Source organism: Fistularia commersonii, chromosome 6 (assembly GCF_037954325.1).
Source record: "Fistularia commersonii isolate RoL2024-O1a breed Wild chromosome 6, RoL_Fcom_v1.0, whole genome shotgun sequence".
Taxonomy (NCBI): Eukaryota; Metazoa; Chordata; class Actinopteri; order Syngnathiformes; family Fistulariidae; genus Fistularia; species Fistularia commersonii.
This window is the reverse complement of record NC_141289.1, coordinates 19,120,362-19,136,997: the sequence shown is the minus strand read 5'-3', so window position 1 is coordinate 19,136,997 and position 16,636 is coordinate 19,120,362. Positions and strand designations below refer to the sequence as shown.

The 16,636-nt window shown below is 41.9% G+C and overlaps 1 protein-coding gene across 2 annotated transcripts in view; it reads right to left on the bottom strand.

The window, feature by feature from the left end:
• The window catches only part of LOC147233567 (von Willebrand factor D and EGF domain-containing protein), a 46,897-nt gene extending 35,847 nt beyond the window's left edge, over nucleotides 1-11,050 (bottom strand). For both annotated transcript variants that reach the window (XM_086148534.1, XM_086148535.1), the window contains exons 1-5: nucleotides 10,975-11,050; nucleotides 9,552-9,658; nucleotides 6,340-6,615; nucleotides 1,618-1,802; nucleotides 1,209-1,437 (exon numbers count right to left, since the gene is read on the bottom strand). In XM_086148534.1, coding sequence (XP_086004660.1) covers nucleotides 1,209-1,437; nucleotides 1,618-1,802; nucleotides 6,340-6,442 — 517 coding nt within the window. In that variant the 5' untranslated portion in view covers nucleotides 6,443-6,615; nucleotides 9,552-9,658; nucleotides 10,975-11,050. The remainder of the gene's footprint in view (nucleotides 1-1,208; nucleotides 1,438-1,617; nucleotides 1,803-6,339; nucleotides 6,616-9,551; nucleotides 9,659-10,974) is intronic.
• Nucleotides 11,051-16,636: the final 5,586 nt, after the last annotated feature.

The window sequence follows — 16,636 nt, the reverse complement described above, 5'->3', positions numbered from 1 at the left end:
AGCTCTGTGAGTGACAGGTGTCCAGCCAATCATACGATACGATGCAATTACGCTACGCAGCCAATCACGGCATTGACGGCTATATAAGAATAATAACAGTGTGGCGGAGTTAAGTGACGCTAATGCTAACATGCTAACCCCTTATCATGGCGAAACGAGCGGGCGGCGAATGTGATACGTTCACTCACCAAACCAAATCAAAAAAGAAATGCGTTTTTTGTTAAGTTGGAACGGCTGTCGGAGTATGTGCAGATTGCGGTGAAGGTGGGTGAGATTTTTTTCTTTTTCGAGTGAGAAAGGTCTGCTCTGGAAAACATGCACCGAAGCTAAAGTAGTTAGCGAGTTTTCTGATGGAAAAATATGGACTAAATGGAAACTATGATCCCAGGTGTGATACTGGTGTGTGGCCACAGCGTGCACGTCTAATGTTGCTCACAGAGGTCCTCAGGGTGCACAGGGAGGTGGTCTGTATGCTCAGACATATGAAAAATTAGATGGAAAATTGGTCATCTGCATCTTTATATTTCCAACTGTGGCTCCACTCTCTGCACCATGTATGCTCTACCATCCAATAATTGAATTAAAGTTAAAAAACATACCATCATTTCCAGACTGTTACTTTTTTTAACACACTTTCAACACTGCGGCTTAAATAGTGTCGCGTCTAATTTATGGATGTTTTGGGACGAACGTGCTTGATGCCGCCAAATCATTTAGCCTCGACCGATATTTCAATGGGTTGAAAGTTTTGAAAAATCACTGTACCCAAAAACCTGGCATTTTTTGATATTTACTTTTCATTATCATGCATTTTCTTGATGACCTCCCTTGTCTGATTTAAATATGTCACAAATTACAAATCTGAGTTTTTTTTTTCCGCCTGGATTTGCGTTTTGTATCATATAAAAAGAATTCAGCATCGGGTAACACACAATCTATGATATATCGTCATAAGCCGCAACTATTTTCACACTGTCTTAAACAATAATGCGGCTGATTTATGGTTTTTTTCACACCGCCAAAACATTTAGCCATGGCACATTGGACCGATGAAATGAGCGCGAAATTCTGAGGCCGTAGACAAGTCTGGCCTATAAATGTACACATATATTTATTTAGTCATTTTTAGCCGGTGCGGCTTATATTCAGGTGCGCCTAATAGTCAGAAATGACAGATATAGAGGAAAGGCAGCATGCAAAGTCAAGACCTTTAGCACAGTATCCCATGCAGCCCTGGGTCGGCTGCAGGTAGTAGAGCAGGAAGCTGCCGCAGTTTCGCACAGTGATGGGGATGCGGAAGAGGCAGCAGTCTTTGGTGCTGCCGTGGAAGAACTGCCAGGTGGCGCAGGCGGAGAGCTGCCGGACCTCCCCGGGTCGCGGCAGGGGGGCTTCCCTCAGCGACAGCCACACCGGTGCCTGCGTCCCGCAGCGATTCATCTGCAAAAAACAGTCATTAACTGCAGCGAAGGGGTTATTATAGCCCGAACTCGAGGTGCTTATTATACCAATTGACTGGATGACCGTTGATGTTTTCATGAAGGGGTTCCAGGATCACGACGAACGTCTCGCACGAGTAGAATTATGAGCTAAAACCTGGACAGGAGCGTGTTTTCCTACCTCCACGCAGGTGGTTGGCATCTCCGCCGGCTTATTGTTGATCTTGAAGCGGTACCAGCCCGGGGCCAGCGAGTGGTCGCACACCAGCTCCTGGATGGCCGTGTTCTGGATCTCCGTGGAGTCAAAGTCCACGCTGCGATAGGGGTTACGCAGAATACGGTGGCCTCCTGGGAAACACTCCGGAGCTGAAACAATACAAATTGCGGTGAGAATGTTGACTCTAGACCGAAATGCACGTTTGCAGAGCAAGACCAGGCAGAATTGAAGAAAATACAGATCATAAACCTTGAAGCCAAGCCAGATGTTGACTTTGCACAATCAGATCTGAGGGAAGACCATGCAGAAGGCAGGAGAGAGGAGGGGAACGGCAAAACAGGTACTGTACAGCATCATCGCTTCCTGTCTCTTTGTGTATGAAAAACTCGATCTGCCAGAAGGAGTTAGAGTGTTGAATGTCAGACAGTGATCTGGCGAAGACAGACCCGACCGCCGCACAACTGGAGGTTGTGGGAAACCATCTGCGTCCGTCCGGGACGGAGAAGAAACCAAAAAAAACAAAACTGACATTAACATTAAACCTGCCGTGGTTCATTCTTTGAAATGTCAGAAAAAATACAAACGGACAAACTGAAGGCCAAAGGAAGGCCGAAGACGTTGCATTGTTACAACGACCTAACTTTCTCTCGTGACCTTTTCGGGAAAAGTTCGGAAGATGCGTCGGCAGGTCGTCTCAAGATCGTCCCAAGCAAAAGAGAGACCAAAAACCGAGTACTCGTAAAAAGAGAAGGCGGGGAGCGATGTAAATAAGATACATTCAATAAAACAAGGAGGACTTTCACAAGGTGAGGCAGGCAATACTGTGCCTCACCTGAAGGGGGCGCATGTGAGTTGGCAAGTCCAAGATACTGCTGTCCTCCTACTTTAGTCCAAGGAGGACTTTTAAGAATTTTCGTGGAGAAGTATATGCTTGTGGATTTCATACAGAATTCAAGAAATTCAAGAAAAGACCACAAATTGTTTTCAGTTTTAAGAAAAAAAACGAGATGTGACCAGAATGCTTTGCTCGTGTTTGGTGCATAAACGCCCTTTCCTCTGTTGGCAGTCGTCATAGCAACCTTATGCTAATCCCAGCAGCGTGCTACGATCAGAGTAGATCAATGTGTCGCAAACTGAGCTTTAATCATTTTCTTTGTGCACTTTTTCTTGCTACTACATGATGTGGGCTTGAATGGTTTCACCTTCATTCAAGTACAATATTATTAGATAATTAGTTTATTATTGTTACTTTATTTTTATATCTATCATTAACCTTTGGAATACGGTTATTGTTGAAATTTAATTCAGAAGGCTGAAAATAAAAAGAGGCATACCATGTTTGTTACATTTTAACTTAACAAATGAATGCCATTGATGTGTTTCTTTTTTCATTTGAATTTCAATTTTACATGTGTGCAATATTAAGTTTTATATATTGAATAGTATTCTTTTTTTCAGTTTTAAAGCAAAGCTTGTTTGGGTCCATATGTAAAGGGTAATTCTTATATATCTGGATGTTTTTTTTTTTTTCAATAAATATCAATGTTGGCCGGCACGTTTTGAATTTTGGCGCTCGATGCATTTAACTTTGTGATGGGCTCCTGATGCTACCGACCAAAAGAGTTCGTGGACGCTAACACAGCAAGACAATTAACTTAGGATACTAACTGAACTTCTCACTGGTTCAAGATTACGATGCACATAAGTCAGTGTCGCTCAAGAAAAACAAATTTGCAAACTTGCAGGATAAAGTGATTTTGATGACCTGTTAGCGCAGGTTTGCCAAAAATCGTCTGCACCTCTGCAGAAACGGAAAAGATTTGTTGCTAAGCTAAAAGCGTTTTAAGACGGTCGAAACGAAAAGCTCTATTGCATTCAGCCACGAATCACATCAAAACTGTTGTGATGGGAAAAATAGTTCACAAAATGTAAACAGGTATGACAACTTGCAGGCTCCTGTGCAAAATCTCCAGAAAATCTCCGGATCGACTCGACCGTCGCAGGCGTCTTCTGTTTCGGTTTCAAAACAGAACGACGGAAGCGGCCACGAGACGAAGGCGCTGCTTAAAGTGTCAGTCGGCGTTAAGGTGCTGAGCAGGACGGATCCCTTTGCCCCCGGAGGTTATCGAAATTACTAAGAATAACAGACATTCCTGTGAGCCTCTCGCCTCTCTAAACTCGCCCCGGGAAAGAGGCCAATGGCGCATGACAAAACTCAACCCACGGTGACCCGGGGGATGATTTGTGCGCGGCGCGTAGTTTTCCACTCTCTCCACATCTGCGAGGAGAAACGACGGTCCGCAGAGCAAACAAACTCAAACAAAGAGGAACAGGCTGTTCTTTGGCCCCCCCCCCGGTCTGATCGTGTCGCTCGTGTTAAGACCGGTCAAGGAAAACAAACACTCGGGTTGTTTAGGACAAACCCGGGGAAAAGACCTGAACGGACCGCCCGAGCCGTTGAGACGGCGCCTTGAAAGCAATTGACTTGTCGCTTGTCCTCGCCTAAACCTCCCCCGACTCCCTGCTGACAAGATCTCAGGTCACAGGTTGTCCAAACAATCCGGTTTTCAGGCAGAGGGACAATCGGCCAGACTTCGGCTGCCGGCTAAACCGTCTCGATCGGCGGCGGCTTAATGAGTTTACAGGGCCGGAGGGGGGGCGGGGAGCTAATGAACCCGGCCCCGGGGCCCGGGGGGGGGGGGGGGGGGGGGGGCCGGCAAAGAAGATTAATCGAGGAGAGCAGGGTGTTAACACAACTTAGGTTAGGAGTCTTTTTCCCCAGAGGGTCCGTCAGTCAACGAAAGAGACGGAACTGAGCGTCCTGACATCACGGGACAGCCTTCAGAGAAAAGATGACATATGTCATGTTTTGACCTTTGGTGACCTTTGACTGGACGGGAGGCCAACCTCCGGGTGAAGACCCAGAAATGGAAAAACCTCGGTTTGGTCTCTTTCTAGACATGTTTGTTACGTAGGCTTACGTTACAGAAAGGGATTATTCCTGTTAAAAGCATACAAATCAGAATCAGGACAAATGAAGACGTGATAAAAATAAAATGAGAAGCTTAAGAGTTGGTTAAAGTTAAAAGGAAACTGGTGATATATTGTCCGGGGCATCCAAACTCCGCTTGACACAATGACGGTGTGACGTTTGTTCGGATTAAACGTCTGCGGAACCACAATAAATCACTTCTCATGAAGAAAAAAACAAACTGAAAATAATAAATCCTAACTCAGCTGTGTCTTGAGTTTTCTTGTCGCTCGGAATTCCATTCTGTGCAAATCCCTGCCTCAAACCATATTTAAATCATATAACATATTTTAACGCACTTGAATACATCTTTGATTCGACAACAAATCCAGAGTTTGATTTAAGTGAGTAAAACGTTGTGTTTGTGGTGGTGAAGAACTTGACATCAATTTGTTGTGCTGAAAAAAATCTCTATATGCTGACGATACCGTCCTCTGCATCGCGCAACAACTGCTTGTTAAAATGATCCGTTCTAATGCTCCGGAAATTTCCTACAGCCGCGTAAAAACGTGTCGGTTCTCTGGATAAACATCTGCCGGTAGCTTCGCTCGCAGGATCTTTACGACGGCTGGTCTTAAAGTTTACAATCCAGAGCTTTAATCGGCTGCTGGATCCCCTGGAGAAAAACATTTCTTCACTTCACAAAAAATACCTCCTCATCATCTTAATTTTTTTTTTTTTTTGTTCTGAATGTTTTTTTTTTTACTCCCATTAACTTATTTACTCTTTTATACTTGTTTTTGTTCATTTTGCGATCTATTTTTTTATTCTTGTTGTCACGCTGTTATTTTTTTTTCTTTTCTCTTATTTCTGTTGTTGTCATTTTGTTATGTATTTTTATCCTTTTAATTGTCTCTTCTATTTATATTTACATTCAATTCATTGATATTGTTACTGCCATGCTGCTGTGACAAACACATTTCCCCCTATGGGGGATCAATAAATCATATCTTATCTCACTTAATAATTAATTGAATTGTGCAATAAATGTTTTACTCATACAACAAATTACTACATGTAATCATTTACATCAGAATCAGAACTGCTTTTTTCGCCAAGCGATTTTGCATCTACAGGGAATTTGCTTTGGTTGACGTTACTAAACAGACAAGCATGAAATAAGAGAAAAATAAAAATGAGGTTATTTGTGCAAAATGGATGGACAAGTTGTGAAAAGCGGTACTTGTTTTTGTGCTACATATATTTTTACATACCTTCCCATTACATACATTACATACATTTCTTTCTTTCGATCTTTACTGTTCTTTTTATTTTTATTATTCGCTATTTTATTCTTTATTTTTATATTGAGTTCTATTTTGATTCTTCCCCACTTGACTCTAACTTGACTCAAAAAAAAAAACAATTTTCCCTCTGATGAATCAATAAAATATTCTGATTCTGATAGTTATTAATTTGTTTGTTTTTCTTTAATTACTCTCTTTTTTTGGGTCCTGTTTTGGGCCGCCACGTGTCAAAAGCCTTGTAAACTCTTCCAGACGCCCTTCCAAAAAAAAACAAACAAAACAAAAACAAAAAAAAAAAAAAAAAAAAACATCTGACATTTATTTAAATGCAGAAAAAAAAAATCCTCTTTGTTTTCCCGTTTCGCTCGCGTGGATTTAGAAGAGAACTTTCGTGGGGAATCCACTCACCGCCGCGTTGCGCCAACGCTCCAAAATGCGCCGCGCACAGCAGCGCGACGCGTAAATATCCACGGAAGGAAAGGCGCACCGGATCAGGCGCACAGCTGTCCATGGCTGCAGTTCCCGGGGCGGGGGGCGCGCACACACACACCCACACCCACACACACTCTCACACACACTCCAACAAAAGGGGTGCAGTCAATCGTCCGGTGCCATCGGGGACCCCGTGGAGGACGCCGTGAAAGTGGCGCGGAAGGAGCTTTGTGGGAGACTCCGGCTCTCAGGCTGCAGGATGACAACCGGCAGAAGAAGGAGGTGTGTGTTAGCGTGGGGAGGAGTGGGGGTGGGGTGAGGGGGGGGTCACAAAGCAGCGTGGAGGTGGAACCTCGTGGAGTTAAGTTAGTGGGTAATGCGTCCCCGCTGGCTTTCAGCGCTGATCCTCGTGTTTTTCTGCAGAAAAATCCCCAGTGGGGGATGTGGAGAGGAGGTTTCTGCAGCGGCTGCAGGAGATCAGCGTGCAACCCCCCACGCCAGCACCCCACGGAGAGCCCCGACCCCACGCCCCACGACACTGAATGTGGATATGTGACCCTGTAATATCATATTTTGAATGATATTCTGTCTTAGTTCAGGTGGGCGTGCAGGCAAACAAGTCTGGGCGGAAAAACCTGCTCGTTTGGGCAAATATAAATCCAGAACTCTCCTGGAAGAAGAAACTACTTATTTAAAAAACAAAAAAAAAAAAAAAAAAAAGAAAGAAAAAAAAGGGAACGTAGTTCAACTCAACATGCAATTCTATTGTCATTCAAAAATGTTTGATTATATATCTTCTATTATATTTACCAGAGAAAGACCAATTAATACAGGCATTAAATAACATGTTAAAAATTAAAAAAATTATGTATGACAAGTCAAAAGAAGTCAAACAGAAGGTGCATTTTCCCCCTTATTCTGACAAAAAAGACGTATTAATTGGTAAAGAGTGAATGCGCATGTTGCAGAACACCTTCTAACACATGAAAAACAAATTCCTTGAAATGTATGTATTTGTAAATAGCAGATGCTGTATACGTGTGTGAGCAAATACAGTAAATATTGCCAGTGGAGTCTTAAACTGAGTCTTTCATGCCGTAACGAACGTATTTTATACATCTACCATCATTTCTGGACTATAAGCCGCTACTTTTCTCACGCGCTTTGAACACTGCAGCTTAAACAACGATGCGGCTAATTTATGGACTTTTATTTGGCTGGATTTAGATTTTTGGAAACATTAAGCCTTGTCACAGCGGACTGATGAAATGACTGTGGAATTCTGACAACGTTAATAGTTTTAATGCGCAGGAGGAAGATCAAGATAGGGATCGGCTGGAGGACGAAGCGGGGATAGAAAATGGATGGATTGTGTTATTTATTATTCATCTTTTTCATCAGCTGTGTTGCAGGCGCTGTTTGGATGAAGCATTTCCAGTACATATTTATGGATGTTTCTGGTATGTATTTAATTAAAAGTAAAAAAAAATGTTTTTGTGAAAATAGATCATGTTACAACATGGACACCTTTCAAGCGAGGCCTATATATGTACACATAGATTTATTTAGTTATTTTTTTGCGTATATTCAGGTGCGTTCAATAGTCCAGAAATTATGGTAATACAGGACCTACTGTACATATGCATTGATTAGTTATCTATCCTGCAGCTGAGAGGCACATAAAGACATCCAACAATTCACTCTCCCTTGTCTGGGCGACTGGAGATCTCCAATGAACATCCTGCAGGTTTATGGATTTTGGAAGGAAGCCCGAGAACCCGGAGGAACCCCACACAGCCACGGGGAGAACATGCAAACACACAGAATCCAACCAGGGAGCTTCTTACAGTGCGAGCCAACATGCCGCCCCAACTGTCAGGGGAGGCAGGTGAGGCTCTGCCTCACCTGTCATTATGAAAAAAAAGAAACAGTCTTAACGTAGGATAAATATTAATATTTTTCCACTGATCTGATTTATAATTTTCTGTATGATTCCACTCATGTTTTAAATGCGCTTAAGAACAAATCGCTGAATTCATGCATTTCCTGATCAAATGTAAGCCAAGGCGCGGCAGCCGAGCATACCTCTGTTTCTTTTTCTCAGCATGTCGCCTATAGAATGTGTGCAGAAAGATTTATTATATTACTGTATACACCACCACCATCTACAAGGGGTGTGATATATATTTTGTGTAAGTGTGCGATACAATTATTCTCGCTGATCGGATAATAAACCGTCGAGAAAAGTCATGAGGTGAGGCAGGCAATACTGTGCCTCACCTGAAGGGGGCGCATGTGAGTTGGCAAGCGCAAGGTACTGCTGTCCCTACTTTAAGCAATGTAGGATAAAGTAAATAAGATACATTCGATAAAACAAGGAGGACTTTTACAAATTTTCGTGGAGAAGTATATGCGTGTGGATTTCATACAGGATTAAAGAAAAGATCACAAATTGTTTTCAGTTTTAAGAAAAAAAAATGAGATGAGACCAGAATGCTTTGCTAGTGTTTGGTGCATAAACGCCCTCTCCTCTGTTGGCAGTTGTCATAGCAACCTTATGCTAATCCCGGCAGCGTGCTAAAAAATGGCAAAAAGAAAGGCAGAAGATCAGAGTAGATCAATGTGTCGCAAACTGAGCTTTAATTATTTTCTTTATGCATTTTTTGTTGCTACTACATGATGTGGGCTTGAATGGTTTCACCTTCATCGAAGGATAATTGGTTTATTATTTTTATTTTATTTTTACATGTATCCTTAATCTTTGGAATACAGTTATGATGAAATTGAATTCAGACGGCTGAAAATAAAAAAAGGCATACTATTTTTATTACATTTTTACTTAACAAACGAATGCCATCGACGTGTTTCTTTTTTCATTTGAATTTCAATTTTACATGTGTGCAATATTAAGTTTTATATTGAATAATATTCAGTTTTTTCAGTTTTAAAGCAAAGCTATTTGGGTCCATATTTTAGGGTAATTGTTATATATCTGGATGATTTTAATATGTGCTGCCATTAGAGAAGCTGTGTTTTAACACTCCACTGACTCCTCAGCCAGTTTGGGATGGAGGGGATCTGGCCGTGAAGGGTGCGGCGGGGGGGGTGAAACCCTGCCGGGCTGAAACGGAGGTCGTCCTCGGGACCGTGGAGTAAATATCAGGTGCCCGGCAGATACAAAGACATACCTTTCCACTAAATAAAAGGCGGGAGAGGACGAGCAGGTGTTGGCGAGGCTCGTCTGTGAGACTCTCAGACTCGCAACGTTCACACGTCCGTCTCCCGTAACGACCTCCTGGGAAGACGTTACAAACCCTGACTGAAATAACGTCGCGCTCTTCGGGGATCGGACCAAGAAAATCAGTTTACGGGTAAAAGTGCGACAAAGTGTGTGTCGTATTGCGAATTGTGATGTTTTGGAAAAAGCTGTTACACTTCCAGGAAGTTCTGTTTCACAAAAAAGTCATTTTTTTATTAAAACCATGCATTCTATTAATTCTTGAGATGCCGCCTTAATATGTATTTTGTTTTCTTTTCAACCCAGATGCCTGTCTTGGGTTGCATTGTGTTTTGTTATGTTGTTTTTTTGGTGTTTTTTACACCATATATTGTGTTGTGTTGTATTGGGTTGGATCGAGTTGTGTTTGTGCAATATCGTGTTGTGTGCAATGGGGCGTATTGTGTTGTTTCATGTTATTTATATAAAAATATTGTCGTGTGTTTTATCATGTTGCTGTGCTGAGTCATGTTGTATTTCACATTATCGGGTTGTGTTACATTGTGTTTTGTCATAACATGAAGCATTGTCTCATTTTATTGTGTCCTATTGTTGTACTGCTGAGTCATGTTGTGTGGAGTCATCCTGTGTATTGTGTTGTTACATTGTGTATCATTGTGTTATGTCATTGTGTTACTTTGTGTATCATTGTGTTATGCGTCATTGTGTTATTTTATCATGTTGCTGTGTGTCATGTTATATTCTGTCATGCCGTGTCATGTGTTTCTCATGTTGTTGTGCTGTGTCATGTGTTTATCATGCTGTGCGCTATGTTGCGCTAAGTCATGTTGTGTGGAGTCACCCTGTGTATTGCGTTGTTACACTGTGTATCATTGTGTTATGTCATTGTGTTATTTTCTCATGTGGTTGTGCTGTGTCATATTTTCATCATGTGTGCTGTGTTGCGCTGAGTCATGTTGTGTGGAGTCATCCTGTGTATTGTTGCACTGTGTATCATTGTGTTATTTTCTCATGTTGTTGTGCTGTGTCTTGTGTTTATCATGTTGTGCGCTATGTTGCGCTGAGTCATGTTGTGTGGAGTTATCCTGTGTATTGTGTTGTTACATCGTGTCATGTTTTATTTCATCAAGTTGCGTCGTCATGTTATGAATCGTTGCTATCACGTTGCTTTGCTGAGTCATCCTGCTGTGTCGTGTATCATTGCATTACATTGTTTCATGCTAGCGTTATTTTTTATCATGTTATATATACTGTCGTGTTGTGTCGTGTTTTAGCATGTTGCGCGTTATCGCATCATCGGGGTTTATGATGTTGCGTTGTCTCATGTTGTGTTGTATTGTCATTGCGTCCCGTTGTGTTGCCCCCCCACTCACCTTTCCAGACTCTGGGATCCTTAAAACCTCCGGCGGCGGCTTCTGAACGTCACACAAAACACCACCTTCTTCTCCGGCCTCCGTTTGATGTTTGGACCCTGAGAAACGGCGTGGGGTGTGTGTGTGTGCTCGGGGTGGGGGGGTTGCGTCCCGCCCCCTGACTGTTTCCAGATGTCGCGCGTCGTCTTTAACTGCCAGAAAAGCCGACCGCTGCGACGCCCTGGAAACATCTTGCCACCACATTGTTCCTGCGCTCCCACAAGACGCAGCCATCTTTTAACACATCCGCAAAGTTTTTCCCGGCAAAACCGACAAACTGGCGTTCGGAGGGCGACTGCTGTCATCTGTTTGAGATGATGGTGTGTGTGTGTGTGTGTGTGTGTGGAGGGGGGGGGGGGCATATTTACAGAGGCTTTGGTGTTATGGTTAACAGTGGGATGTTTCCATGTTCTAGACCACCATGGTCATCATGGTCATAAAACAAAATGAATGACCATGATTCTGATATTAATAAATACAGTTTGTAATTTAATCTTTTCTGACTTTTTGCAGATGTTTGCGGTGTCAACTAATTTAGATAAATGTGATCTAATTGTTTTGTTTTTCGAATTGAGGTATTTTTCCAATATTTTTGTAATTTATTCCAAATGGATAGGCGGTTTTCTTGAAAGGCAATTGGTTTTTAGTATCCCATATTATTTTTAAATAATTGCATTGTTTCATCGTCTTCCTTCGTTCCTCTATGATGTACATCCAATAAATTAATCAGTAGGATTGGAGTGTGAATTTGGCTTATTTATTTTAGTCCAGGGTTTTACAGTAACCTTCTCCATGTCTATCAGGAAGCCGATGAAGGATTTAGATTAAAAAAATCCATAAAAATTGCCGAAAAATGACAAAAGTGTGATTGAAAAATTGAAAAAAAAAAAAATTGAGCTTCTAAAATCATATATTTAACGATGAGATCGGTGACATTGAGAGATTTCTCCCATCCTGGTGAGAAAGTTGCATTCAAACATTTCCTGCAAGACCCTGAGGAACCCCCAGAAGCTGAGGTCAGGGTCACGCCGACACTGGTAAAGGATGAGGCTGTGCGGGGTCAGAGGTCAAAGCCAGAGGGCAGGAAGGAGCAGGACGCTTGCCGCGTTCTAACAACACGAGGTTCACGTCGTTCCAGTTTGACGGAAGCCAGAGACGCCGCACTGCCCGCCATACAGTAAGGGAGCATGACCTTTGACCTTGAACTCGGACCTTCTCTTCCTGGCCTGCAGCAGTGTGCGAGTTTTCAGTCTGTGATTGGAATATAAATAAGAAAATAAACATTTAGGGGGGGCAAAACGTCCTAAAACTAGCTCATCTCACTCACATCCTGCATATTTTTGTTTGTTTTATTAATGTAATTGCAATTTTCACTCTTTCACAGGGTGTTTATGTTTAGTTTTGGTTGTTTTTTTTCCCATTCTGTTCATTTTTTTTTCCGTCTTGTTGTTGCTCTCTCTGCTGTCTATTTATTTGTGGATGCTTTTTCTAATTGTCTCTCTATTTACATTAATATTCAAATTTTTTGACAACTGTTACGCAGCTGTGACAAAAGAATTTCCCCGATGTGGATCAATAAAATGATCTTATCTAAGACGATCTGTATGCGTGAGTGTCTGTGACCCGTGCAGGTAAAACTTGGCAACGGGTGTTTGGGAGCCAAATAAGCTTCGTGAAAGTTCTCACCTAAAATAACCCCAGAATTTAACTTACAAATCTGTTTCAATAATTACCAGCATTGCAAGAAGCGGGAGCCGACGTGGAGGAAAAAACGACTCTGCTGCTATCTAGTGGAGAACACCCAATATTAAATATCTCCATGGTGAGATCTGATCTCATCTGAACTTGGAAATGACGTCAACGTCAGAAACAGGCATTTGATAGAAAGGACGAAAAATAGCTATCGCTCACAGCAGCATAATGTACGTAATCTGAACGTAACAATTATCCACCATACTTTCACTTGCTGTAAAAAAAAAAAAGAAAAACAAGAAAAATGCATCTATTCTTTAATCCTTCGTTTATCTGTAAATACTGCACATTCTGTACATATGCATTTTGCTTTTTGCACTTATGAATAGATGCTAACTGCATTTCATTATTCTGTGTCCTTACAAGCGTAATGAGAATAAAGTTGAATCAAATCTAATCTAATTAAAAACCACAACTATCAGGAGGTTAAAAGTGCCCCCCCCCCCACATATAATATTTAGATTTCACATTAGAAAAATCACCGGCAGATAAATATGTCAAACTCGTTTTTAATGAAATCAAAACTGTCGTCTCGAAATCTGGCCCTGTTTGGTTGAACGCAAAGCTGATAATTTTGCAGGAACTGAGGAAATACAATCTATTTTTACTTTCTTCTGACCAACACTCATACTTTTTCATTTCAAATATTTATCCCTTGCGTATCACTGCCGCCGTCTCGCATCGCTAATTCCTCCGCTGTTTGAGCAGCAGCAGGTAGATTCTCGTTATTCTGCCTGTCACTGCACGCTGCCCACATACATGGACGTACCAAGACGCATTATTTGCATCGAATAAATCATTTTCAGACCCGTCGGGTGAAAGTGGGCATTTTTCCACGGTTGCAGAAACCCAGTGACGTGTGCTGAGGTTCACAAACATATCAACCAAATGGAGTAGCTTATTCGCCATTTCACTGGCAGCAGTTGACGCGTTTTGTGTAAAATATCATATCAACATTCTTTAAATATACAAACTGTAGCACAGGAAAAAAAAACATTTAAAAAGACAACGTTATTATCTCTTACCTTTACTTATAAATGAAGTCCATACGCTGCTCCTCTTGAAGAAAAGCATCGGTGACTTGCTTGTAGAAGTCGTCCTTATCTTTCTTCAGATTTAAAAGTCTCTGCCAGTAAAGACAGCCGTTCTTGGTCGGTCCTGTTCCAACTGTATGTTTTGAGTCTTTTCGGTGCCGAGAACGAGCGCTCCATCGACGCTGTCGTAGGCGGAACGGTGACCACCGGCCGGAGCAACTTTGTCGCCTCAGGAACAGTTTGAATGAGATCCTTCTGGGCCAAAAAGTTGAGAAGCTGCTGAGGAGATTTACATTCATCCCTCACAGTTTGTGAGCTATACAGCCCGATGAGATCGGGGAAAAAAAATAACTGGATGGCGACACTTGGCTTGCTAACTGTTTACTTGCTATTGCTAATTCCATTATTCTATCACCGAGTAAGAGTAAGCATAAGAATTAGAATAAGAACAACTTTATTTATACCGAAAGAAATTGCTGTGCCTGAGTTTCAAGTAAAACATAACAATAATAAATAATAGTAGGAAGGAAGGAGAATAAGAAATACAAATAAAACTTTAAAGTGTCAAAGTCAAGGCTATAAAGTGTTTTAAGGTCTTAAAAAGTACAAAGATTTGTATAAGAAGTAAGGAGGACCCTTGGCTCAGCAGTGCCTCCTACCATGAGGCACCGTCACTGCGTGCCTCACTTAGTGTCTCTTTGCAGTCCTTTTACGAATACAATAAACTCCTTACAGTTGTTGACAAAAACATTATATGCATCAGCTAAACTATGGAAATTTAGTTCATATATTAAAAGTGTTTGAATTTTTTAATAGTGACATCCACAGAGACAGCAATGTGGTATCAGTGCATAGCATGCTAGCACAGTTAGCATAATCATTGTGCAATCCATAGTGGGCTCAGATGGTTGCTGTGTCACCGCATGTCTCTTCTTCATATTTGAACGGTACGTGGGAATTTTTATTTGTAGTAATTAAAAAAAAAAACAAAAAAAACTAAAAATGGTAAAGTGAAAAATAACTTTATAGTACAAATCACTGTATCAATATAACAATTAATTTTTTTTTCATTTTACATTTTTTTTCTTTCCATGATGAGGTGAGGCCCGGCCTCCCCCTGCCTCTCCTGACTGTACGTCACTGCAGAGACCAAACGTCCCCCCTTGAGCAAGCGTTTGACAAAAGTTGCAACGAAAAACAGGAATTTCCCCTCCGCCAGTGCTCGGCAACCTCTAACACCATTTGGACCTGGTTTCCACGAAAAGTTACTTTTTGCCGTCTAAAATAAAGGTACCACTGTATATTTTGCTTTTTTATATTTTGCCTACCTGTGCTTGAAAGTCTCGATAAATTGACGGCGTCTTGGCGGGTATACCGGCTTCCGTGAGTTCGATATTTATTTTGAGCGTCGAAAAATAATAAGTATAATTTCATTTCAATATTTCAAGATCACAACAATCTTACAATTTAGAACTAAAATTAAAAAAAAATGAACTAACACAAATAAAATACACTTCAATTAAATACTTATAATTTATTTTCCCAAACCACTCGGAGCAGCAGTGGCGGCAAACTCAATAAAGTTTTTGTCTTGTCTAAAAATTCAAATTTCACTCCATCTCTTGTTCCATCTGATTCTATTGTTATCGTCCCCTGCTAGATCTCGCACTTTTGCTTGTATCTACATATTCTGTCAAGTTACAACATCACTTGACTGGTAACGGCATAGCAATTACCGAATCGCGCAGACGCTTACGCAACACAAAGGTGTCGGCGCTGGCGAGCTTCGGAGCGAAGTCGTCTCAACTATTTCCACCCAATTTGGCGTCTCTCCTCAGAGAAAAAAAAAAAACGTTGCACTTTGAGCTGTTAAAACATTCAAAGGAAAGAACCGCCGCCCTTTTTGCTCTGCCGTACCCCAGGGGCAGCGGCGGGTTAGCACGCCGCATGTACCTGCTTCCTCTTTGAGCCCAAACCGTCCGTTTTTCCGACCCTCAGATCCTCAGACGCTTGTTTGACGGCAACCCGACCCCGCGGCCATCATTAACACACTAAATCTCCATATTTCCACCGTAGCAAGACAATACCGACCTCCTCTCAATTATTTATTCCCGCGAACCCTCCCCTCCCTCCTCCCGCCAGACCCGAAAAAAAAAGATGACAAATGTTAATGCGGGTCCGTCCCCCAGCTGGGCGTTCGGGCGCTCATTAGTTTTAAAGAAGGTTAATCCATTTAGGTTTTGCATATTGATACGCCAATTATGCCTAATGGAGGAAGAGGCATCCGTCAAGGTAATAGTGCATAAACATACAGGGGGGGACATTAGGGACAAGTCAACGAGATAATAAACTAGATGTTAATTGGTGAACCTCAGCCGTGCGTGCATATGTGTGTGTGTGTGTGTGTGTGTGTTTACTGTACACACAAAATCATGTCATCACACACAAGAGCGGGGGATTGCGGTAGATTCTCGTCGCCAGGCTTATTTGTAAAGAAGCTTTTCCTCCATGTGGAGGCGCGAGGGGTTCGGGGGTCGGCGGAGAAGTTAGAAAATGTCACATCAGCATCATTTAGAGAGAGAGAGAGTGGGATGAGGGGCGGGAAAAAAAAGGCATACATCGCATTCTTCACCGCCATTTGTCATTTTTCAAAGTCGGCGCTCCCAAAAAGGACGGTCTTGGTTCGAATGGTCTTTCCTTCCCCTCGCGTCTTTGGACGTTCGGGGTTTCGTTTCATCGTTTCTCGGGCCGTCGTAATGAACTCGCCTCCCGGGATGTTTTACCCGGTTTGGATTTTTTTTTTTTTTTTTTTAACACGCTGGTGGTTTCACTTCCAG